Here is a 26279-nt window from a genome sequence, read left to right as displayed (position 1 = left end):
GGAAGCAACTCATATCTTGAACAATAGGCTTACTTTAGTATTTCTTCGCGACATTGCCTCTGTGTTGCAAAGCAAGCAATAGCCCACATCTTGATTTCCACACCTGTGTGAAACTGCTTCCCCCGCATATCCCATACACCATGGCTTGGTGTTGCCACTGTTCGATTCTAAATAAATAAACAGAAATATCAATATGCTTGCAGTTTACACAATGAGCACTAGATGTCATATCATAGATGCATAAACTTAGACGGGGACTAGGGAAATGAAATCACTAACCAAGAGAGACCAAAGCTACAAATCCAATTCTATGAGAATAAATCCAGAGAAGAGTTTCTTACCCGCCCTCCATACTGCAACATGGGAGCTGGGAGCACACGCCCCGTCACATGAGCCATCTCATCACGCACTTTAAACTGGAATTCCTGAACAAATGGGTCAGCATCGTAATTTGCACTTCGCACCTGAGAAAAGAGGATAAAGAGGGGACAACATGATAATAACTCTACAGTAGCTGACTTCAATACTTGCACAATAATAAACTGATATGATTAAAAAAGATAGGAGACATTTGGGATATGAGGACCCAAACAGGGACAAGCACACCAGATCCTCAATGACCCCTCCAGCTGGGTTTATCTATTTTTCTAATTCAGAGGCAAACTAACCAGTCTGCTGATTTCTTCTTGTCTGTCAGGTGCAGATCTGGCTGTTGCTTTTATCATTGTTGATGTTTGATTGTCTGTAAGCTTCTTAATACATCGCTGGCCTGCCACGATGTTACATACCTGCAAAAATATTATATGTTAATCTTATGATAACCAAAGAACGAACGATAGAGCTGTACAATTGTGAGCAGCATGCAGTGTTTTTTATATAACAGGTGAAACTCCACTTCCTCCAAAATAACTTGCTATGATAATGCTGTCCAAATGGCCCTCTGTGCAGATGTATGTTTAACTGCCAGAATTTCCCAGGGGATATGAAGACCTTGGCTGAGAAGTCTGGAAACCGAAGGTTACCCAGGTTTGAGAAGCATGTTCCACATGCATCAATAATACTTTTATGAATTGGCTGGATAGTATTGCTTAATTGATTAAGTGCCATCAGGCCTGGATCAATCCTTAGCAACCATATAGATTTCCCCCAAGATGATTAATCCCTAGTTTGGTCTTTCAGGTCTTTAAGTGGTGAGATACTATTATACTTTTTTTAAAAAAAAAACCTGAAAACTTCTACAGCCAGTGTTATTCAGCTTGACACTGGGCCCAAAGATTACCGTGTTTCCCCAAAAATAAGACCCTGATTTATATTTTTTTGAACCCCGAAATAAGCGCTTGGCCTTATTTTCAGGGAGGTCTTATTATTTTGGGTGCGTGGAGCAAGATGGGGCTCCTCTTGCCATCTTACCTGATTTCCAGCTCTGCGTTTAAATATTTTTGGGGAGGGCTTATATTCGGGGGAGGCTTATTTTAGCTCATGTGCTCAAAAGCCCGATTGGGCTTATTATCAGGGGATGTCTTATTTTAGGGGAAACAGGGTAGTGACTCCCTACAAATGTAATAAATACATTAGAACATAAAGTTTCATGAGCAAAGAGTGCTCTAGACTCATGGTTATCTTTAGTTCAGAGGAAAGCTCACATATACAGAATGTATGCATTGTTGAAAAATAATTAACTTTTTCAAATCTGCAAATGAAAGATTTTGGGGTCTTCAAATGTTTCAGAGATTGTGATATTAAATACATTACTTCAAGAGGCAGATAGGTGTGTTTCTGCTCCTGTCCCACTTGTAGGCAAGGAAGATGAGGGTATTTCAGCTGTAGGTTGTACTTTTCTCTAAAATACTGTGCTACTGTTCTCTCCACAGTCTGACCGTTTTCTAACTGCAATGGAAACCTGGAAAGTGGAATTGAAAGAACAGTTAATTTACACAAGTCTGTGAATCTATGGATCTTCTTCCTCCCATACTATACACAGGTAGTCCTTGAATTACAACCGTACATTTAATGATGGTTTGAAGTTACAACAATCTTGGAAAAAGTGATTTACGACCCATTCTCAAAGTTAAGACTGTAGCATCCCCCCACTGGAGTCACATGATCACAACTGGCTAACATTTACAACAGTTGCAGCATCTTGCAATCATGTGATCACGATGTGACCTTCCCAGCCAGCTTCTGAAAAACAAAATCAATTAACAACAATGTGATTTGCTTAATGCCCACTGGGATTCACTTAATGACCATGGTAAAAATGGTTGCAAAACTGGGGCTAGTCACGAGCATTTGCTTAACAACTGCATAGTTTAGCAATCAAATTTCTGGTCCCAGTTGGAGTTGTAAATCAAGAACAACCTGTATATTATCTTGTAGCCACATTATGTTAACTGTGTAGTTTAGCCATGTGCTTACGTCTGATGACTAGCAGGTCTCCGTGTAACATTACAGACACGGTATTTCCGCCTCATCGTTCCACAATGAGTCACTTCAACTTTCAGACCTGGATAAAAAAAGAGAAAAGAAAATACTGACATCAGAGAATGCTTGTACAGACACAGGATGTTTTGTAGCAGAACTTATTCATCCCTTCCATAAGATTTGCTATAATTTCTACATATACTGCTGGAAGAAAGAAATAAGAATGGTTGGACATTCCTAATATAATCCCACAGATTTGTGGTCCCTAAGGATTTCCACAAAACAGGATGAGGCGATATTTTACACTGGTGCTTTGTTTGCTTTTTTACAATTTTCCTTTTGCATATTTTTTTCAGCCTCAAGCACTGATGTCACCAAAATGAAATGATTCTTCCTCTTTTCTCTTAATTTTATGGGATTGCTATGTTACTGCGGTGATGACTGACGTGTTGATCCAAAGAATTTAACACACTACTGTTATTCCTCTTAAATTATAAATGAAAACTGTGCCACTATTTGGTGGTTTCTAAATTTCAATGGCCCAATTTTCAAGGGCCCCTGGGTTTCTAAAAAAGGGGGAACAGTTAGCCTGATCAATAGCAACTTAAATGTATCTTTTCTAAGCATGCCAAATCCAAAAACCAATTTCATGAATGTTAATGTGTTAGCTTGAATTTTTCCAAAAGGTGGCCCAACTAAAGGCTCTGATATGTAGGAAAACCCTGTGGGCTATGAAGACAAGTTGATTTGGATGTCAGCAAATGGCATTTTCTTTCTCCCACCACAAAGAACACAGACAGCACCTGAAGGCATTTTTCCTTGTTGATGCTTCCTGCTCGCCATATCTGGGAAAATAAAGCTCTAAAAATCCAAAAAAATCAAGGCAAACACAGGCATCCTGTTATCTCCTTTGTGCAAGGAATAAAACTTTTGGGAGATAACCATGTTTCATTGAGTGATGTGTCTTTTTCCCTATTTTGTGAACATTCATATAATTTTTGGTAAAAATGAGTGAACATTGCGAAGAACAAGGATTTCCTTCTCAAAATCTGTCCATTCCCAGCGTGGAAGGAAGCCATAGCCTGTGAATGCTAAAAGGAAATGAAACAGCAAATGTGATCCAAATCAAAGAATACGTATTTGTGTTTCCTCTTCTCATAGAGCAGAATTGGCCCAGACAGCATCCACACCAGCCAAGTGGACACATATCTTTAAAAAGGCTACACTTTTGCAAGATTTCAAGTAAGAACATGCAAGACCTTGGAAAGGAGGTGCACTATCAAAACCGTAAGATTTTTCTGCAACATTTGGGGGCCTTTTACTTCTTTCTTTCATCCCTCTTTGTGCAAGATCACACCATGGCTCACTGCCCAGGAAAAACACTGCTGATACTTGCCATAAAGGAACCACAGCTTCTACTCTGAATGCCACTGCGCGACACCGATCATTAGAACTGAAATGGAGGCTAATCAGCAAACATGCTTTGTCTGAAGAACATGTCTCCCTTTACCTTCTTTGCAGTACTGCTAATTTAAAATATGCATATGCATCCTTTGATTTAAAATAGGCAAAGTAGCTTCAGGTACACACAAAACCTATCCTCACAAGGGGTGTCTTTCTTCCAATTCAAATATGGCAATATTTTTTTTATTATTTATTTATTGGTAGTTCTTGCCTTTTCTCCAGGAGCTCAAGATTGCATACATGATATTTCTCCCACCCCCAATTTTTCAAATAACAATGTCCAATAAAGTTGGTTGGCTTGAGGAGAATAACTTAGCCAAAGCCATCCAATGTGCTTCCGTGGCTGATATTAGATCTGAATCTGGATCCCAGTCTATAGACCAATATTTTAACCATGGCAGGTAATCCTCAAGTTATGACCGTAACTAAACCTGGCATTTACAGTTGTAAGTCATGATGGTCGTAAAGCCGGTTATCACATGACCAATTTGATTTTAAAACTTTTTTTTTTTGTGATGGTTGTTAAGCGAACCTGGCAGTTGTTCAACAAACCCATTGTTCACTATAGGCCGGGGTTTGCAAAAAACCAGAAGCAAATGTTAGTTTCTGGCAAAAACGTTCTAAATTGTGGTCATGTGACCATGGGATGCTGCAAACAGCCATAAATGTGGGCCAGTTGCCAAATGTCCAAAATACAGTCACATAACCCGGGTGGGGGTGGGGATGGTAGCACTGGAGTTTCGGAACTGTTAAGCAATCAGTTGTAAGTCGAGGACTACCTGTATAGCACACAAGAACCAATATTTTGATACTGACTGAAGTCGAAATACAAATGGGGGGGGGGTGTCTTTGGTGTTCTCTGAGCTTGCTTGTTTTCTTGCAGGCATTTCATTACCCTAACTAGGTAACATCATCAGGGCTAGTAAAGAGTGCCGTTTGCTGTCAGTTTACAAGTAGAAATATCTCAAACAGTACTATTTGAACATACTAATCCAATGCTCCCTATGTCTTACACCTGGTGCATTTGTAAGGCGATTGATTGGCTGGCATATAACCAACCTTGTTTTGTCAGGAAGCTGCACTATGGCAGCTGAAAGAATACAGTAGTAAAAGTCAATCAAAGATGATGCACAGTGTGGCTAGAAGGCAAGAGATAAAGACGCAGCACACAATTCTGGCAATGGAGCCTTTCTGGCAATGCAAACTGAAATCTCTACAGTCCAGACATCTGGAAAAAAAATCCTTTCATTGTTTATTACATTATCAAGAATACAAATCCATTGCCCATCACACAGATGCCACGGTAATAAGTCACTATGTGGCACCAAAGGTAATGTACCATTGTACGTTTTTGATGAATGTAGATGTCTGAGATCTAAGCAAGCACATCCTAAAGCAGTAAGATTAGCACTGTGTGGATTAAATGCTACATTTTTTTTTAAACTCACCCTTTATCTCTTTGGTGAATTTTACACGATGAGAATCAGTCAAAGGTCGTGGCTGTTCATCAATGTTGTGTATATCAAGAACTTCACACATGAACTGAATTACAGGTTGTGCTTTGTAGAAGGCAGTGGCAGAAACTAGGGTGGAAAAAAGAAAATTTAAGGAAATAAATGGTCTTCAAAGCTGTCACACAATCACTACCTAAGATAAAGGATCTCATCAACTGGAGAGTCTCACATTTCATCGCAGAATGGATTCTTTAGAATCAGTCTGGTAATAAACACCTTTTCTGATTAACGTATTTTATTTAAAAGCTTTAAGATTTCATGAGTTGCAGTTCACAAAAGCTCCTGCCTTTTAATAAAATCTGTTCGTCAGAAAAGGTGCTATCAGACGCCTCCTGACAAACTAACACTGCTCTCCTCCTCCAATGCCCAGGAGTTCTTTGTTTCTCCTCTGATTTATTCAGAATTCAGAGGCTGGTATCGAGACAAGAGGCAGTTGAAAACATGACATCAGATAGGGCAAATCTGTAACACTGGGAATTTTGAATATATTTGTCTGCGAGAGAATGATTATAAACAAGATTCATATGCCACTTAAACAGTTCCCTTCACTGACATAATCACTAAGTAGGAAACTTGTCTTGTATCTAAAGTGGCAAACCCCACACTTCAATTATGTCATGAATAAATATTGACTTTTTCCGGTACTAAGCAGATTCCTCATTCTCTTATTAACAGTCCACATAAAGTATTTGCGTGTACACACTGAATTCTTTCCAGCTCCAGTTTTTGGACCAAAGCATTTTAATAGTCCTCGACTTAGAACTGCAATTGAGCCCGGAATTATGGTCATAAGCCACTGTGGTTGTTAAGCAAGTCACATGACCTGACCCAATTTTATGACAATTTTTGCGGTGATCATTAAATGATTAAATGATTCATTTTATGAATCCATTTTATTCAATGGGCAGTTTTTGCCAGAAACCGAAAGTAAAGGCCAGAAAACAGCAAAAAAAGCCATCAAAAATTGCATTCACATAACTGGGACGCTGCAAATAAGTGTAATGGCAAGTCAACTGCCAAACGCCCAAATTGCAATCATGTGGCTGCAAGCATATATGTCATCGTAACTTTGAAACTGGATCATAAATAGTTTTTTTGGGATTCCATCATAACTTGTTGCAAAGAAACCAGTCATAAGTCGAGGACTATCTGTATCTGTATTTCAGGCTGGCTGAAATAGTTTTATGCTTTAAAATATTCTTCAACTGATTTAAATGGGTTTTGTTTTCACAAAATTTCTAAATAAATACAATTAATTTAATCTGGAATCTCAGCAAATCCTTTTGCTTAATATGGGAAATACAAATAAAAATTTACATTATTGAAGTATAGATGCAGTTTATTCTTCCATGGGTTAATTCAGAGAGAGAGAAATTAAGGAAATTTGAGGTTCAAACATGAAAATATGTTTCAGAATTGCAACATAAATTCTTATCTACCTCCAGTTACAATTTCCTCTGACAAAGGCACACCTGTTATTCTTACTACAACAAAATAGTATTTATTTTGTTTCCCTAATTCCATATTTCTCAAGCTTGGCAACTTGAAGATTTGCAGGCTTCAATCCCAGAATCCCCCAAGTCAACGTGGGGAATTTATAAAAGGAAACTGAGATTTGTAAAAGAGAAAAGGACTTTTCCTTACAAAACACCAAAACGAATTGTGTATGTGTATACATGTCAATCTTTTATAAATCCCCCCTGCCATTTCTCAAAACAGAACTGGGGGTTACCATCTATATTCAGCATCATTTTCCACATTGCTGGCCGAACAGACTGATGAAATCCAAACCAGACTTCCCTGCCACCTCCCAACGGATGATCATAGCCTTCAGGAGCAGAAAAAAAGGAACGGCCTACAGGTGTATACCTATGTAGAGAAGGAACCAAGTGTTTATTGATCTATTTCACATGTCACCATAATCTACATGAATGCCTGGTGGCCAGGGTGGATAACAATCAATGATTTTTTTAAAAATAATAAAAAAAATCAGATTTTTTTTATTTAAATCGGATTTTTTTGATTTTTACCGAATTTATTTTAATAAAAAACTTTTGGGGTAAAAATCGATTGTAAGATAGTTTTCTATTTAAGATACATAAATAATTTAGTTTATTCAGCATGAAATGGAGCTTAGTTATGTAGCATGAGTCTGCATATTCTACAACACTGGGACTATCGGTGAGTCAACAGTGGGGTCAAAGGAGTAGCAGAGATGACAATTGCTCTTTAAAAATTATGATTTAAATCGAGTTGATTTAAATCAAGCCTTTTTACTAGTGATTTAAATCATGTTTTAAATTGTGATTTAAATCAACTCGATTTAAATCAAATCCACCCTGCTGGTGGCTCATAATAATAAAACAATAATAAAAAAAATAAAGACAATACAGGTAATTCTCGAGTTATGACCACAATTGGGATCAGAATGTTCATCACCAAGCAATGCAATTGTTAAGTGAGTCATGCTTGTTTTTACTAGGGTTTTTTTGCTACATGATCGCAGGGGTCGTGCAACAATGGTAACTTCTAGGACGAATCATAGGTCACTTGTTCCAAGACCACTGTAAGTTCTAACCATGATTAAACAAATGGTTAGTTAGGGGCATGGTGACCTAGCAGTTAAAATACTGGGCTTGTCAACCCAAAAGTTGGCAGTTTGAGAGCCAAGTATCATGTGACAGGGTGAGCTCGCATTTCTGCCCCAGCTCCTGCCAACCTAGCAGTTTGAAAGTATGCAAATGCAAGTAGATGAATAGATACCACTTTGGTGGGAAGGTAACAGCATTTTGTGCGCCTCGGCATATAGTCATGCTGGCCACATAACCACAGATGCATTTTTGGACACTGGCTCTCTCAGCTAGCAAATGGAGATGAGCACCGCCTCCTAGAATCAGACACAACTGGACAGGGGAAACCTTTACCTTCTTTTTTTCAAGTTGAGGGCTACCTGCAGTCCTTCACTTATGACCACTCATTTACCAACCATTCAAAGATACAAAGGTGTTGAAAAATATCTCTTATGACCAATTCTTGCACCTGCTTGCACTTACGACCATCCCCACGGTCATGCGATTATGAACTTGGTGCTTTGCAACTGGCTTGCATTGACAACAGTTACAGCATCCCAGGAACACACGAGTGCCACTTGTGACCTTCCTAGCTGGCTGTAGAAGAGCAGGCAGATTTTGGGGTGGGAAGGGTAGGGGGGAGTTAAACACATCATCATGTTTAGAGTGCTAGTATTGCCACAAGAGATCCAAATCCAGTCTCTCTTGAATTCCATTGACCCTTATTGAGCACCAATTTAGTGCTGATCATTAGTTGACTAGGTTCTTGTATATAGGTGTCAATCAATCATCTATGTTGCAACCTTATGAATGGTTCTGATTCTTTGCACCAGACACTAGCTTCCAACAAGCAATGTCAATGGGGGAAGCCAGATTAATTTAAAGACTCTGTGATTCATTTAATGACTATGGTGAAAATGGTCATAAAATTGGGACTAATCATATTGACTTGCTTTATGACTGCAATGACTCATGACAGAAGTTCCATTTCCAATTGTAATCTTAAATTGAGAACTACCTGTACCTGCAAAGCAAAAGACAGCGTTTCAAAATCCTCACTTAACTTAAAAGGGGTTGCTAATTGTAGGATCTCACTTTGACTTTGCAAATAGAAAACACACTTTTAGACAAGATCTTCTAATAGAGCTGTCCTCAGCTTGATGCTCTATGGTTGTACTGGAAATTATAACAGCTGAAATCTAATCTAATCTAATACAAATAGAATGAATCAGAAAAAAAACAGGAACGAAAAATAACTGGATTTAGCACCTTCAGTCTACACAAAGGACTTATTACCTGTTATTTATTATCTTTTTTCCCCAAAACTGAGAAAGAGAACATTCTAAGAGAAAATAGTTTGCTTGAATTATCTAATGAATTCATCACATATTTATTTTTTTTTAAAAAAAAGAGTATTTCATACCTCACCTTCCCCAATACCACTCAATCTGGAGTTTACCTCAAAATTCCCCACCTACAAGGGGCTGTCTCCTTTTGGGGGAAGGGAATGTTGGGGTCCTGAAAACCAGGTTTATAGAACATTTAATCTTGAAGGCACTGAACTGAAGTTAAACAGGTAAGTGTGTAAAATAGATTTATTTTCAAATTTTCAACTTTCAACAACCAGTTCCCATTATAAACAATCGCTTCCTGAAAAGTATATCTTCATATAAAATTGCTTTAAAAACACAGATTTTATAATTCCAAGATACGGCCCTAATATACAAGACAAACACCACAGCTGGCATTTCTCCTGCTTCAGTGTCTGTCACTTTGTTTTATTATCTGTCACTTGTCAAATTCACAAGTCTCCCATTGCCTTTGATCTTCACTTAATGACATCCTTGTGGAAAACCTTTCCAATGATTCAAGAATTTTCCTATTCATTTCTACCAGAACTAATCTGCTCAACAGAACTGAGAAACTTTCAGTGATCTCGCTAATGCAAAATACATGTTTTCCTCATCTCCCAAACCTTTGCATGCAAATCTAAAAGCAAAATTCCACAAAAAATTAACTCTGGAAATAAATGGCACAGAGCACATTAGGAAACCTACTTCATGGAGGGTAAATGTCGTAGCACCACATCAACAGCATGAACAGGGTTAGTGCTGATTGGCTTGTCCAATTCCAGAGGCTCAGGTAAGGTTCGTCCAGTCAGAACTTCATGCAATAGGTGCCAGCTTACTCGGGAAACAAATTTTATGGACACCTTGAAGGGACGATCTTTGCCACCTTCTCCTGGCAATGTTACATCCAAATCAACCTATTGGGAGAAAAAGCCATGGAAGAGGAAGTAAAAAAAGTTTTCAAGCTCAGTGTGAAAAGTCAGGAGATTTGCATACAAATTTTAATTTCATTTCTTTGCTAATCAATTTCAATTACGTGACTTAAGGTAGTTTTAATTCCCTAGCTTCTAAATCTATGGCTATTGAGGGAAGAAATTCCAGACAACTATATTGAAGACTAGAAAACTGCAGCAAGTTAAATTCAAATATGGAAAGGAAATATTTAAAACATTATGTTGAACTTAGGAATCTGGGATCCTATTGTAACCAAGCATTCCCCCCTTTTAAACTGTAAACTCAATATATTTGAAAAAAAAAAATCAAATATATCTCTATTCGCACATCATTGAACTTATTGAATTTATCCTTACAAAAAGGTAGCCTTATTTACTATGGCAAATGTTGAAAAGATTGTATAGGTTTAAGTAAGGTAGAATTGTGATATCCAGAGCAGTTTAATTTATGTTTATTAATGTTTAATTAATTTATATTTTTAACTGTTTTATTGCACACCATCCAGTGTCAGGTTTGTGATATGCGCAGCTATACAAATTTTCTAAATAAATAAATAAATATCAAACCATTCATAGTACAGATTTAGAACTGTTCTCAGTGGGAACCTATTGCTACAGGTACTAAATAGAAATTTAAAGCCTTTTCAACAGCTGCTCCTATTCTCTGGAGCAATTTTAGGGGGGTTAATTCCCTTTGTTATTATACACTACCTAGAATCACACTGAGCTGGGCAGCTTCAAAAATCTACTAAATAAACTATGCCCCATGGTGGTTTTCTTCAAATTTCGCACTGTAGCCTGAGAAAGCTGTTTTAAAAGATTACTTAAGATTACATAAGAGTATAAACCATTTTGAAGTTAGAACATCTGAAAAACATTGTCAGGATCAGGTTTGCCACATCAGCAGACAAAAGCAGTCACACAAAATACTACATGAAATATGCATCAGCATTTCATAATTTCATATTCTGTGCTTTTAAAGGGAGATCAGCATGCAGAAGGATGGTCCAAGAGATACTGTAGAGTAAGAGAGTCCATCCATATTGTTCCTATTTGCTGATTAAAATAATTAATTTGGAGCAAAAATGCAGACATTTGGATCAGTGGTGGTTTCAAATTTTTTTACTACCGATTCTGTGGGTGTAGCTTGGTGGGCGTGGCATGGCTTGGTGGGCGTGGCAAGGGAAGGATACTGTAAAACCTCCATTCCCTCCCCACTCCAGGGGAAGGATACTGTAAAATCTCCATTCCCTCCCCAATCCAGGGGAAGGTTACTGCAAAATCAGCTGGGACTTGGGAGGTAGACAATAGATGGGGGCGGGGCCAGTCAGAGGTGGTATTTACCGGTTCTCCGAACTACTCAAAATTTCCGCTACCGGTTCTCCAGAACTGGTCAGAACCTGCTGAAACCCACCTCTGATTTGGATGTTGGGGCTTTAGGCAATGACTCCTCAATGCTTCCTTGAATTATCCTGCCTTCTGTAAATGGCCTATGCTTAACTCCCCCACACGCCTATCCCCTCCATCTCTGCCCTTTTGACTGTTCTATACTGAGATGCCTATTCCTACTACCTACCCCCATTGGTGGCCTGGGATCTAGTCTCTGGGCAAGGCTTTGCCATCCTGCCATACACATCCTGGGGCTATGCTCTCATCCAGTTCCTGGATCCCTGACCAGTAACAGGAATAAAAAGATGTTGGCGAAAGTCAGCTGGGTGGGGGTAGGCAGTGGAGTGAAGGGCAGTCAAAAGGGCAGAGATAGTGGGAGGTAGGTGGGTAGGGGAATTTGAAGCAGAGGCAATTCATGCAGGGCAGGAGAAGCATGAGGTCCTTGCCTAACAATCACAATCAGGACTGCCAGAACTGCTGTCGCAAAATGGCACAGTGACATGGTGTTTTGCTTAACAACTGTTTGACTTCAATTCTGGTTCCAGTTAAGGTCATTAGACAAGGATTACCCGTGTATGTTCATACCAATATGTCAGGATCCACCCTGAAATTAAGAACTACATCCCCTAGCAAACCTTAAAAACTCAGCATTTCTTCCAGAAACATGTGTACAGTCTCCACTTGATATGTCAAAAAGTACACTTTTGCAGGAAGTGGATTGACGACTCATTGAAGCCTATCCAAATGTTATGTACTAAAATTTAAGTCTGTGGATACTTCTGGAATATCATTCCCCAAGAGGTCTGGGTGACCCTTCCTTGTGGCATTCAGAAAAGGCACTGAAAACCTTTTCAAACAAGCCACGTTTTAATGTTTTGTGATTTCACCAAGGGGTAACTAATGAGGGAACGGCTGAACTGGCTTTCTATCTGCTTTCCCACAGCATCATTTCATTTTTATACATTTTGCATTTTAACCATTCTTGGTGAGTTTTTAATGTAAGACACCTTGAGCCTAACCAACATATATTTATTTCATTTGGATCCTACCTTTTGTAACAGGAGTTCAATTGAGTTGTGTAGTACTGCCTTATTTTCCCCAGAAAAACAGGTCTGTGAGACTGGTTGGGCCGACAAAAAGGTACTGTCTGAGTCACCTAGTGAACTTCTCTGGTTGAAGATGGACTAGAATCTGGATCTCCTCACTTCAAATCAAACATTTTTATTCTACATTGCCCTGTGAGGGAATGTGCACCTGGAGAAGCTGAAGGAGGGGGGATGATCTTGGCCACACCAAGCATCCCCAGAGAGGAGGCAGCACATTCCAGAGAAAAGCCCAAAATAAGAGACTGTGCAGTCTCTAGCTGGATGGGGAAGGAAGGAAGAGGTTTGGGGTAGCCACCTCTTAGAATCTCTCTATATATCTAGTAGGTTAGAAGATTATAGCTTTAGTCTGGCAGATTCTGTCCATTGTGCAAGCAAATAAAGGACTGGACTTGATTGATTTCACTATGTTGTCTTTGGGCTTGGGCCCGACCCTGTCTGCTATATGCCTTTAAATGATAATGATGTGGACGATGACAAATCCACTTAATTGCACTTGTTCAACAGTCCCATTATGTCTGCCTCTTCTCTACTCTCAAATCCTTCTGCTGTCACTCTCAGTATCCAGAGAAAGATTGTTAATTCCTAGTAAAGGCCTTCCTTCCTTCCTCTTTCTCTCTGTCTTGATTATGCTTCTTTGCAAAATATTTTAAATATGTAAATTTTATGTTTTAAAATGAATTAGTAATACTCTGTAAATAGTTCTGTTGTCCTCATTTTTTAATTGTTTCTTACCCTTTTTTATGCTTTTGTTGTAAACTGTTATCAATTTGCTGAAATTGGTGGCTGAAATTGCTGGTTGTCAGTCAAATTATTGGCATATATCACCAATGTCAAGTTAAATAAATGAATAAAATCCCCATGTATACGGAAGTAACTGAAATATATAACAAGCAATTGAAAATAACAGTGAAGCAATTTCTTGTAGCTTTAGATCTGTCACAAATAAGGAAACCATGTAACTTATCTTACCCCAGTTGTTGCTACAGGGAGTGGATTGGCTGTATAAAGGCTTCTTTTACCATCATAAACTGGTCTACGGTCACCAAATATGGTCACTTTAAAATGCTGCACCATTGAATCTACTACCTCCCTAGGAAAATGAAAGAGGGAAAAAAGTATATTTGCATATTTAAATTGTATGGCATTCAGAGAGAAAAAATAAAAGCTCATTAAATGTAATTATTAAACAGAGGGAAGCTATACTATATCAATAATAATAATAATAATAATACAATCGGATCACCACACAAGGGAGATGGAAGACGCTTACAGGTATATTCTCAGTACCCTTATATAGCTTTTTAGTTTGAAAAGACAAAATACAGTAAAAATAGTAAATAAAAATAACTTGTAGCATGTGACAAGCCTTACAAGTGACAAGTATCTCTGTGTTTTCTAACTTTGAATTCCTTCATGCAAAGTGGTTATTTACATAAACTTTTATTTTTTATTACAGCCACTTCAGCTGACTGGTTTCCTCTAAACCACAAACTTTATATTTTTTCAGTGTGGGTAGATTAGAAACTATCTTCACCCTGATCCGATCATTTATTCCTTCCCTTCCACATTAAAATTGCTGTTTTGTGCTTTGAATTCCAGTACAGCTTTCAGGCTGTATTGATTTAAAAAAAAAAAAAAACAAATCTATTTTTAAAGTATTTTAAATAAAATTTTAAAATAAACCTGTCAGAAGGAAAGGCAATTGTAATGCTGTGAATTTTATTGACATGCAATTAACACATCAGAACAAAACAGATCAGACTTCCAGATAAAACTAGTGTTTTGATCCCACTTCAATCTACTCAGATGGGAGAGGGGAGGGATCAAAGGTAATAGGTCTTTGGTGGTACCCCACGTCATAAATAGACATATAAAAGAAGCAGGGAACCTGTTCCACCTTTTCAGATTTATATCAAACACTGCATTTTAGGATTAGGTAATATGACTCCATTAATTCCATTCATGTTTGGCTATTAAATACTTCCAGGTGATTCTAGGAGGCTCCTGTTCTGCCACACAGGGTGGATAAAAATCAATGATTTAAAAAAAAAAAAAACAGATTTTTTTGAGTTAAATCGGATTTTTTTTATTTAAATCGGATTTTTTTGATTTTTATCGAATTTATTTTAATAAAAAACTTTTGGGGTAAAAATCTATCGTAAGATAGTTTTCTATTTAAGATACATAAATGATTTAGTTTATTCAGCATGAAATGGAGCTTAGTTATGTAGCATGAGGCTGTATATTCTGCAACACTGGGACTATCAGTGAGTCAACTGTGGGTCAAAGGAGTAGCAGAGATGACAGTTGCTCTTTAAAAATTATGATTTAAATCAACTCGATTTAAATCAAGCCTTTTTACTAGTGATTTAAATCAACTCGATTTAAATCAAATCCACCCTGCTGCCACATCATTTATAGAGCACATTCTTCTGAGGTTTAACAGCTACTATAAAGCAGGGGGTCTCCAAATGTTGCCACTTTAAAACTTGTATACTTCAACTCCCAGAATTCCCCAGCCACAAGTCTTAAAGTGGCGACGTTTGGAGACACCTGTTACAAAGGAATGGCAACCCCCTTGTTCATCCTTGAAAGACAGTGATGAACATCTTTGCATGTCAGCAAATTTAAATGTCTGAATTTATAATTCTCTTTCTATGACAACAGCCTCAAAAGCCATTTACCAACTTTTAAAAATGTATAAGCTAACATGTCATTTTCTTTAGAAAAGTGCCTTATTGATGAAGCTTGAAAATCAATTTTTTTTTTTATTTTAAAAAAGAGACACTTGCCAATTGGCATTTGAAACAAACTGGAAGTTAATGAAGGTGTTAATACAAGCAAAACACTTGCAGCGGATTCTATTTAGCTCAGGGGTCTGCAATCTTAAGCACTCAAAGAGCCATTTGGACCCATTTCCCACAGAAAAGAAAACACCAGGAGCCATAAAACCCTTCCCGTGCCTGACTATTTCTTGAGTGGCCACAAAACTAGCATATGTAGTTGAATTAAACGTTCTGTTTTCTTCTGAAACTTTTTTTTTCTTGGATTTATCCATGGTGGTTGAAAAGCACAATAAATCACGTGCCGGCGGGTGTTACACATTGGCAGTTGTGATGCATATTTTGAGTGACAGGGAGCCACAGCAGAGGGGTGAAAGAGCCACATGCAGCTCCAGAGCCACAGGTTGCTGACCCCTGATTTAGCTAGACCTGTGATGGCGGACCTGTGGCACGCGGAGCCATATCTGTGGGCATGCGAGCATTGCCCTGGCTCAGCTCCAGTGTGCATGCATGCACCGACCAGCTGATTTTCAGGTGTCCTAGGCCCACCGGAAGTCGGGAAATGGGCTGCTTTGTCTGAGGAGGGCAAAAACGGCGTCCCCCCACCACCACGAGGCTGGAAATGGCCTGTTTCCCAACTTCTGGTGGGACCAGAAGGCCTGTTTTTTGCTCTCCCCAGAGACTTTCTAAGAGCCTGGGGAGGGCGAAAACAGCCTTCCTCATCCCCCCGGAGACCCTCCGGGCCCACCGGAAATTAGGAAACGGGCCATTTCCAGCCTCCGGAGGGCCACCAGGGGGAGTGGAGACGGCCCTTTTCGCCCTCCCAAGGTTCCAAGAAAGCCTCTGGAGCCTGGGGAGGGCAAAAAGACAGGCCTACCGGGCCCACCAGGCCATCACATGCCAAAAGCGGGGGGAGCATGGGGGGTCATGCACGCATGCACGGGGCACACTGAATTATGGGTGTGGGCACACACACGAGCAACCCCCCCTCCGTGCGCTCCCCCCGCTTTTGGCATGCGATGGCAAAAAGGTTAGCCATCACTGAGCTAGATTATAGCAATGTGGACCATTTGATGCTTATGAAACATCTTTGAAAACCAGTAATTTTGAAATTAACAAAGCATGTTTAAAAAGGTATTTAATGCTACCTTCACTTCAGCAACAGAAAATTGGATCTAAAACCTCTAAACTAGAGCAAGTTCTGTTGGTTCCCATATTTCTATACATTCTGCCTTTTTTCACTCAAGCCTGTAGCTTTTTCAAGGTTCTCCAGAGATGACATTCCTTGAATGTTTTCAATTATTGATACTAGGTGATGCAAAGTATGGTTTCTCAGGAGCTTAGAGAATTACAGGGGTGGAAAGTCCAACTTCTAGCTCACAGCAAGAATTCAAATTAAAGCATTCCTATCAGAAAGCTATCCAGGAGGAGCTCACCAACAATCTTGGTAATTGGTTCTACAGCTGAAGAACCCTTACTGTGATAATTTTTCTCTAACACACAGGTAGATTGCTTTGTGATAGATTCGGGCCAACTTTTGTAATTATTGCACTATTTTTCAAAATCACTTGAGATTAAGTGCTCTCTGAATCTCTCCAGGTTCTAAGGTATTGATGATAGATAACCAGTCTACAGCTTTTGAAAGGGGAATATTCTAAATCCGTGATGGCGAACCTATGGCACGGGTGCCACAGGTGGCACGCGGAGCCATATTAGTGGGCACGCGAGCTCAGCTCTGGGGCGCATGCGCGTGCCGGCCAGCTGATTTTCGGGCCTTCTGGGCCCACCAGAAGTAGGGAAACAGGCTGTTTCCTGCCTCTGGAGGGCCTGGGGGTGGTGGGGAAGCCCATTTTTCTTTCTTACCTGGCTCCAGATCCTTTCTATGGATCTGGGAAGGGCGAAAACAGCCTTTCCCACTCCCTTGGAGGCCCTACGGAGGCTGAAAGGGCCCATTTCCCGATTCCCGGTGGGACAGGAAGTGACATTTTTTCCTGTCCCCTTCCTCCAGAGGGGAGAGGAGAGGCTCCTAGAGACTCTCAAGTGGGCACGTGCGCGCGCGACCCTCCCCTGCCCCCCCCCTCTCCTGGCACGCAATGGCAAAAAGGTTAGCCATCACTGTTCTAAGTCATTATGGAACAGCAAACAGGGTTTTGAGTTTAATATTATTCACCTTGAAACATCAAGATATGCTAAACAAATCATTAATCTGTTGTATAATCTCAAGAACTGTGGTGGGAAAAATGGAGGGAGAGGGGTCAGTCTTGAATAGAAAGTGAATATAAATCTAACAATATAAATATTTTATATCATAGCTATGTGGAGTACATAGAGTTTAATATTGCAAAGAGCCCTTTTATATAAAACTTTAAAATGTTACTTATCTATACATATCTTTTATAACTAAAATTATATTCTTTGTAATAATTATATAGCAACACCATTGCTTAAAATTAACAGGCCTCAATGGACTAAGATCCTAGGATCTAAACACAAGTCTATCAATTTTTCTTTGACATACCAAATTCACAGAAGTCGCAAAACACATATTTGCATTATCTCTTAAAGACAAGTGTTTAAACAACACAGATAAATATTACAGCAAAAATAAAGGAAAATCTAGTGAAGGATACTTACTGCATGGCATATAAACAATAGCTGATGAAACTCCTGAGCAAGTATGAAGTCAGTCAGCTACAAGACTATGATTTCACATCATATGGATATTGCAGAACCAAAAAGTAGTCTGAATTCCTTTTAATTTACCCAAACTAAATTACTTGCCTAGTGGACAAATTACACAAACCCTCAATAGGAATAACAACATACACATCTGGTATTAAAACTGAACAGGACATTCAAAGGACTTCAAAATTCTATTTTCTTGAAGTCAAGCTAGAGGGATCGTTGGTCTTACCTGATACGTTCCTTCTCGTTGAGTGGAGACAGCAGCCAGCGTGGGTAGTGCCCATCCAATCAGCTTGAAGGACTGAGCCTGCCAATTATTCTTAGTCCCGCCTCTGTTGCCGGGCAGCCCAGCTTTGGCGAAGACTGGAAGACAGACTCGGTGTGTGGGACAAGGAAGAAACCAAAGACAGAAAAATAGAAAAATGCCAAGTCCAGCTTGAAGAAGAAAAAGGGGAGGGTCTGGCTGCTGTCTCCACTCAACGAGAAGGAACGTATCAGGTAAGACCAACGATCCTTCTCCATTGAGAGTGGAGACAGCAGCCAGCGTGGGACATACCCAAGTTCACTGTCCCGATGTCGGGTGGGAGTCACGCTGGACTGCATTGTCCTCTCCGGCAACAACCCTTTGGAGGACCCGACGACCAAACGAGGCTTCAGCTGATGCAAACTGGTCGAGTTTGTAGTGTCGGATGAAAGGACTGGGAGAAGTCCACGTGGCCGCCCTACAAATTTCCAGCAAGGAAGCCTGGGTGGCCCAAGCCGCCGTCGTAGCCGCGCTGCGGGTGGAGTGAGCTGTCAAGCCTGAAGGGCGCGGAAGGGATCTAACATCATAGGCTGTGGCAATCGTCTGGCGAATCCAACGACCGATGGTTGAAGAAGAGACCTTACTGCCTTGAGAGGTAGGTAAAAAGGAGACAAAGAGAGATTCCGAACGACGGAAGGGAGCCGTCCTCTTCAGGTAGATTCGCAGTGCCCGCCGGACATCAAGGGAATGCCAACGACGTTCCCGAGGATGAGAGGGCCGGGGGCAGAAATTTGGCAGGACCAGTTCCTGGGCTCGGTGGAAAACAGAGTTGACCTTCGGCACGAATGTCGGGTCCAAACGGAGTACCACTCGGTCTGCGTGGAAAACACAAAGGTCCGAACGAGTAGACAAGGCGGCGAGCTCAGATATGCGGCGAGCCGAAGTGATGGCCACCAAGAAGGCAACCTTGCAGGTGAGAAGTCTGAGGCTGGTAGTCCGAAGTGGTTCGTACGGGGAAGACGTAAGAGACTGCAAGACCAGAGGAAGATCCCAGGTCGGGTAGCGATGCAGAACAGGAGGACACAAGTTCTTTGCTCCCCGAAGAAAACGACGGATCAAAGGGTGTTGAGCCAGAGATGACAAGGAACCGCAGGTAAGTACCGAAGATAAGGCTGCAATGTGTCGGCGGAGAGTGTTAGGAGAGAGACCCTGGGAGAGACCCTTCTGCAAAAACATTAGAATATGTATAATAGACGGTTGTAGAGGCAAGACACCGGCCTGAGTACACCAGTTGCAGAAACTCCGCCAGGTGGCAGAGTAAATGCGTTCCGTAGAAGGCCGTCGGGAGGATAGCAAGGTATGCACAACATCTGCCGGGACTTGAACCTCCCTCAAAGTGCACCGCTCAACCTCCAAGCGGTTAGATTGAGCCAGGCCGGATCTGGGTGCTTCAGGGCGCCCTGCGAGAGAATATTGTCCAAGAGAGGAATGCGCCACGATGGGGTCACCGATAGGGACACGAGGTCCGCAAACCAGGGTCTCCGAGGCCAATGAGGTGCCACAAGGATCACTTCCGCTCGCTCGGATAGAATCTTGCGGATGACTCTGGGGAGGAGGGCCGTCGGGGGAAATGCGTACAGAAGGCCCGATGGCCAAGGAGTTCGAAGAGCGTCGACGCCTGCCGCTCGAGGATGTGGGTATCGTGAGAAGAACAGTGGAAGTTGAGAGTTCTCGTGCGTCGCGAACAGGTCGATCACTGGACGGCCGAAGCGAAGAGACAGTTCCTGGAAAAGGAGTGGGAGAAGACGCCATTCCGCGTTGTCTATCCGCCGACGACTCAACCAGTCCGCTTGAACATTCTGTACCCCGGAGATGTGTTCTGCCCGAAGGGAACACAGGTAGCGTTCTGACCAGACGCCCAACGCGACAGCCAGGGTTAGAAGAGACTTCGACCTGGTGCCCCCCAGTTTGTTCAAATGGGCCTTTGCGGCGACGTTGTCCGTGAGGACGAGGACGTGGGTCCCGGAGACCAGATGGCGGAAGGACTTTAGAGCTAGGTACACGGCCTTCAGCTCCAGCCAATTGATGGGATGTCGAGCTTCCGAGGGTGTCCAAGTCCCTTGAGCCAGTTGACCTTGACAATGGGCTCCCCAGCCCAGGAGACTGGCATCTGAAGTCACCACCACCCTCGAGGGCTCGAGGAAGAAGCAACCCGCCGAGAGAGCGGGGGAGCGCCACCACCGGAGGGATCTTCGTACCGCAGGAGGAAGAGGGATCGGCTTCGATGAAGTGCCTCTGCCAGCCTTCTGCAAAGGCAAGAGAAACCATTGGAGTTCCCTGGCGTGAAGGTGAGCCCAGGGAACAATAGCTATTGCGGATATCATCTTACCTAAGAGTTGAGACAAGACATAGGGGGAAACCACCCGACTCCCCTCAACTCGGGAAACCAACTGCCTCAGACTAGCCTGTCTATCGGGAGAAAGAAAAACTTTGCCCTGATGAGTGTCAATCAGAGCACCCAGGTGCACTAATCTAGTAGAGGGAAAGAGATGGCTCTTCTCCAAATTAACAGAGAAGCCGTGAGCCGCTAGCGTCTCCACCGTCAGACGAATATCTAAGGCAGCCTGTTGCATAGAAGGAGACAACAGCAGAATATCATCTAAATAACACAGGAGGCGGACTGAATGGAGACGGAGCTGAGCCGCCAAGGCAGCCAGCACCTTTGTAAAGGTGCGGGGGGCAGAAGAAAGGCCAAATGGGAGAGCCCTATATTGGTAGTGTGCTCCGTTATAGCAAAACCTCAAAAAATGTCTATGGGATGGTAGGATAGGGATATGAAGGTAGGCCTCAGTTAGGTCAATGGAAGAGAGGAGATCGCCCCTCCGAACGCCGTCCAGAATAGACTTTAATGATTGCATTTTAAATTTTCGATACACAACGTATCTATTCAAACGTTTAAGGTCCAGAATAGGACGCCACCCCCCCGAAGATTTAGGGACCAGAAACACCCTTGAATAGAATCCCGAACCCTCCTGACCGGGAGGCACAGGTTGGATAGCCCTGATAGACAGGAGATGCTGAACCGATGAGTCCATAAGGGACCTCCTAGAGGGATTACGAGAAATCGGACAGCAAACAAAGGAATGAGGAGGGGGGGCAACAAATTCAATGGCCAACCCAGATTTCAAGGTGGCGTGGACCCACTTATCCGAGGTGGATTCTTCCCAGACAGCGGCAAAAAGACCCAATCTACCGCCGATGGGAGGATCCAAAGGGCAATCAGCGACGGCGACGGGCGAAACGACCTCCTCCCCCTCGAAAGGGCCGTTTGAAGTTAAAGGGACGCCCTCTGAAAGACCTATCGGAAGACCCCCGTTGCCTGCTGAAAGACCCATCTCTCCTAAATGAGGGAAAGGGAGAAGAAGAGGAGGACCCCCCATCCGCACCTCTAGAGTAAGAACGAGAAGGGTAAGGAGAGAAACGGGGCGCTCCTCTCCGGAAAACAGCTGCTAACACCTTCTTTTTGTCCCTGGTTTCTGTGAGGAAGGGTTCTAAAGCGTCCCCGAAAAGCTTCGTGCCCTTAAAGGGAACCGAAGCCAATCGCCACTTGTGCCTGGCATCAGCCTGCCAGTGACGGAGATACAACAAACGACGAGCCGTGACAGCCGAAGCCAACGATTTTGCGGAGAACCTGGCAGCATTCAGAGTAGAGTCGGCTGAAAATTGAACGGCAGCCACAATTTTATTCAGGTCTTGTCTGATACGAGTATCTCCGGGGGCCAGCTTTTCTTGCAACTGACGTAACCAAAGCAACGTTGTCCGATTGAAGAAGGATGCTGTAGTAGTTGCTTTAATCGCCCAGGAGGAACTTTGAAAGGCCTTTTGAAGAACTTGATCAGATCTGCGTTCCTCAGGGCGGAAACCTTCGTCCGGCTCGCCCGGAACATTGGAGTTAGGAAGAAGAGCTGCAACTGGGGCATCCACCGAAGGAATCTGAAGAAGAGTCTCAAGATCCGAGGATACTTGGAAGTTTCTTTTGTCATTAGACGAAGGTAGGGGAGCAGATGCCGGGGATTCCCACTGTCGTTTCACTACGTCCAGAAAGAGGGGAGGAGTAGGAACGGATGTTATAGGCCTAGCTGGTTCTGCGAACATCGGGTCCAAAGCTCCAGAGGAAGACTGAGGAGGTACCGGATCAGCGTTTGGAGAGGACAAACGGGCCGTATTAACAGCCTTGAAGAGCAATGATTTAAACAAGGTCTGAGGAAAGAGACCCGTGAAAGCAGGCTGATCCGGAGGAAGGTTCTCATCCTCCGACAGGTCAGAATCAGGATCTCCTTCGTCGATGAAGGCTGAAGGATGACTGTAATGGGAGGAAATAGGAGAAGCGGAGCGAACTGAATGTGAACATCCTTCGTCACTACGGCCCGCTGAAAAGGGAGAAGGCTCTCTTACTGATCCCTGTCGACTGGAAAGGCCTGAACGGGCGGCTAAGGACTTTTGAACCGCCGCCTCAATCATCTGTTGTAGCTGATCTGCAGGAACTAATGGGTCTAAAGAGCGGGCATGAACAGGATCAGATGAATGAACCACCTGTACTGTTGCTGGATCAGGGGGCGGTTGCTGAGGAACTGAACCAGGGCCCCACAAATTTTCCTCAGAAATAGTCACTGGACAGTCTTGCAGAGACAGCTGGTCAGGAGTAGGCGAATGGGGTACGGTGACTGGAGGAGGGCTAGAAGGAGCAGGAGGCTGAGGAGAGGAGGAAGGCAGTTGGGCACATGCCTTGTCACATAATCTGGTCAAAACTTTGTCTCTACGTTTTTCTACTTTGGAAGAAGAGGATGACAAGTCACGAGTGGAAGACTTGTGATGGGAACGTGATACTTGAGAAGTCCTGGAATGAGACCTGGAATCTTCCATAGTAGATTGCTGGGTAACAGACGTGGAGTCTGATTGGCCAACCATTCCTACACTGGCCTTCCGGCCGTGCTTAGACTTTGAAAGGGCTTTAGGCATAGCTCACAACAAGGTTGTAAGAACCGCCTCCCCCACGCACCAGACTGTGTATTAACAATCCGATTCTGAACAGATAACCGGGAGCGAAAGGAACTCCACAGGAGAAAAGGCCTCGTGTAAACTGTTTCTTAATATTACAAACCAAAGGCTCAACAGATTAAATTGGGAGCGTAACAACTCCACGAACTGGAGAGTTGGTGGAGGGAGGGAGGCCGTTTAAAAAGTTAAATAATGGGAGGCAATAGTTAAACAAGCAATCAGGCAAATTAAGGCCACAGTCCTGTGACCGTTGTAATTAAGAACACGGTTGGGGGCGTAAAGCTCCACTAATTCTCAATGGTGGCCAGCGCCTAAAACAAGAAATCTCTGCTACAGGGAGGGAGGGGGGGGCGTGAAGCTCCACCAGGCGCAATTTGAAAAACCTCCGGATTCGGGCCACTGAAACACAGAAGGGGGAGGGGGGGCGCGAAGCTCCTCAGCTGCAAGGATGCAGCGAACAATCCGCTTGGTCTGTTTAAAGAGGCCACGAGGTAATTAGTGAAGGCTGCAGATACATTCAATGAGGCAGAAGTGGGGGCGCGAGGCTCCACAGAAGAATCCAGCAGCCCTCCACACTTTGCACTTAATTTAACGGCCCGTTAAGTAGCGATCCGGCAGGGATTGAGAGAGGGAGGATCGCAGGCAGCTAATTAGCGCTCTCCCCCAACGGCGGGAAATTCCTGTAGCTCAAAATGGCGGGCGCCGCTGTTAGAACGCCCGCCGAAACTGCCGTTGATTGAAGGGCGTGAGAATCGCAACCGGGGGAATGTCCCTCGAAGATCAATGTCCAAAAAGCCCTCCCTGGCAGAAAATAAGGGCAAGGAACCCCCCACGCCCCTGGCAGAGCCAGGGGAGATCGAAATAAACGAAGGTCTATTTCTTTACTCACAACTCCTAAACTCGATGTCAGGACGGTCCAAGTCAGCCAGAAAAAAGCAGTCAAAGTCCAAATCGAATTACCAAAACACAGTCAAACAGTCCAAGTCAAAAAGCACGAAAAAATCCAACACGAAAGAGAGAAAAAAGAGACTTTTAGCCAGAGAGAATATCCCACACACCAGCCAGCGCTGAAGGACTGAGCCAAAAGCTGGGCTGCCCGGCAACAGAGGCGGGACTAAGAATAATTGGCAGGCTCAGTCCTTCAAGCTGATTGGATGGGCACTACCCACGCTGGCTGCTGTCTCCACTCTCAATGGAGAATTAATTATCTGCCGTATTTCCATCATTTACAAATCAAGAGACAGAGTTCTTGTCCATGAGTTCAAAACCTTCAATACATGAAAAGTTAACCATGTTTATAGTTTCCAGTTAATACTAATGAAGTGTTTAATCAAATATAAATCTAGAACTAGAATTGCTTATAGAACACTGTGCTTAATTTTATTACATCTTAAATGAAACTGTAAGATCGCAGAAGATGCAGAAAGGTGAACAACAAAATTGTCCAAATGGTTGGTTTTCTTTGGTACAGAAAATAGTCAGATTGGAATCATGGATAGCACAGTGAAAGTGAATGGAAAGTTCATGTATAAAATTGAGTAAGTTGTACAAGGAGGCAGAAGATAATTGGCTGAAGACAGGGATTGTTTTTAACTGTATATGGTTGAGCACTGACATTTACTATTACAGGACTCAGTAACACCTACCAATCTGTACAGTTTCATTGGATGCAAAGACCTTTAGTCAAGATGATTGCTGTATAGCATTGCTAGTAACTGTGATAGTTTGCCTCTCAAAGCCAGTTGCTGAAAAATAAGGTTTTGAGATTACTATTCTCTTATGTTCTGTTTTGGGCTTCTCAGAGACATCTCTATGACCCCTGTGGAAACAGAATACCAGTTTAGATATACCCCAGGCCTGATCCAGCAGAGCTTTCAGCCTATTCAAATCTAATCTGCAACTGGTTGACTTTGTGTTCTGATTAATACATTAACAAGCATTTTTACTGAGCCATGACACTCAAAAGTTTATTACCCAGAAATTTGAATCATCCAGTAAAGCAAATATATGTTGCTCTAATAGCGCTACCATGAAAACATGACCTTTCTTGGAAGCCCACAGTATAATTTCAGTAAAAAAAAAAAGAGTGCCCTCTATAGAGACTAAACCAGATTCATGATGAATGCTAACTTTCAAAAAGTTGTGTTTAATTTCAGTGTGAATCCTACTTACTCCCAAATTACTTAAAGTGCTAATGACTCTTAAAAACAAAGAAATTACTCACTTTTGTTACATTCTACTTGCTCTGTCACTGCTAAAGACATATGCCATTTTTACAAATGAATTTTAATTTCTTCCCGGTATGTGGGTGTCTATGTAAAACAATGTATGTTCAACTTACAAATTTACTCCTCAATCTGAGAATAAATAATATGCTTGCAGTATCAGCTATTTTTTAAAAAAATAAAAAGACTATCAAATAAAATATTTTCTCCTCAAACAGGAGCGCTGACCAGCACTAGCTATTGAAAGCATCTCACTTCAGCAGCTAATCAATATTAGCAAGCTAAAATAATATTGTTCATTATAACTTACCTGTTCACTCTCCTAGGACACTTATCTGGCTTAATATCCACCTCATAGAGGTAGACGTCAATCTTTGGGATTTCAACTTGGAAGCAGTTGGCCAGCAGTTTAATAGGCTTTCCCATGGTGCCATAGCCAGGTCGTCGGGGCACCATGAGTAGGGGCTGAGCCCCAACGGTTCCTGCCAAATAAAACAAGGGTACAACTTAGAGATGGA

At 42.2% G+C, this 26279-nt stretch overlaps 1 protein-coding gene across 1 annotated transcript in view; it reads right to left on the bottom strand.

Annotated features, from left to right (window-relative positions):
• Positions 1-26078, bottom strand: part of LOC139321395 (protein argonaute-3) — a 39386-nt gene extending 13308 nt beyond the window's left edge. The window contains exons 1-10 of the mRNA XM_070950079.1: positions 26072-26078; positions 13736-13856; positions 10027-10235; positions 7132-7268; positions 5334-5468; positions 2416-2503; positions 1753-1900; positions 669-788; positions 342-464; positions 34-167 (exon numbers count right to left, since the gene is read on the bottom strand). Coding sequence (XP_070806180.1) covers positions 34-167; positions 342-464; positions 669-788; positions 1753-1900; positions 2416-2503; positions 5334-5468; positions 7132-7268; positions 10027-10235; positions 13736-13840 — 1199 coding nt within the window. The 5' untranslated portion in view covers positions 13841-13856; positions 26072-26078. The remainder of the gene's footprint in view (positions 1-33; positions 168-341; positions 465-668; positions 789-1752; positions 1901-2415; positions 2504-5333; positions 5469-7131; positions 7269-10026; positions 10236-13735; positions 13857-26071) is intronic.
• Positions 26079-26279: the final 201 nt, after the last annotated feature.

Source organism: Pituophis catenifer, unplaced genomic scaffold, assembly GCF_029215685.1.
Source record: "Pituophis catenifer annectens isolate HBS135680 unplaced genomic scaffold, rPitCat1.0.hap2 SCAF_9, whole genome shotgun sequence".
NCBI lineage: Eukaryota > Metazoa > Chordata > Lepidosauria > Squamata > Colubridae > Pituophis > Pituophis catenifer.
This window is presented reverse-complemented; position numbering and strand designations above follow the sequence as displayed.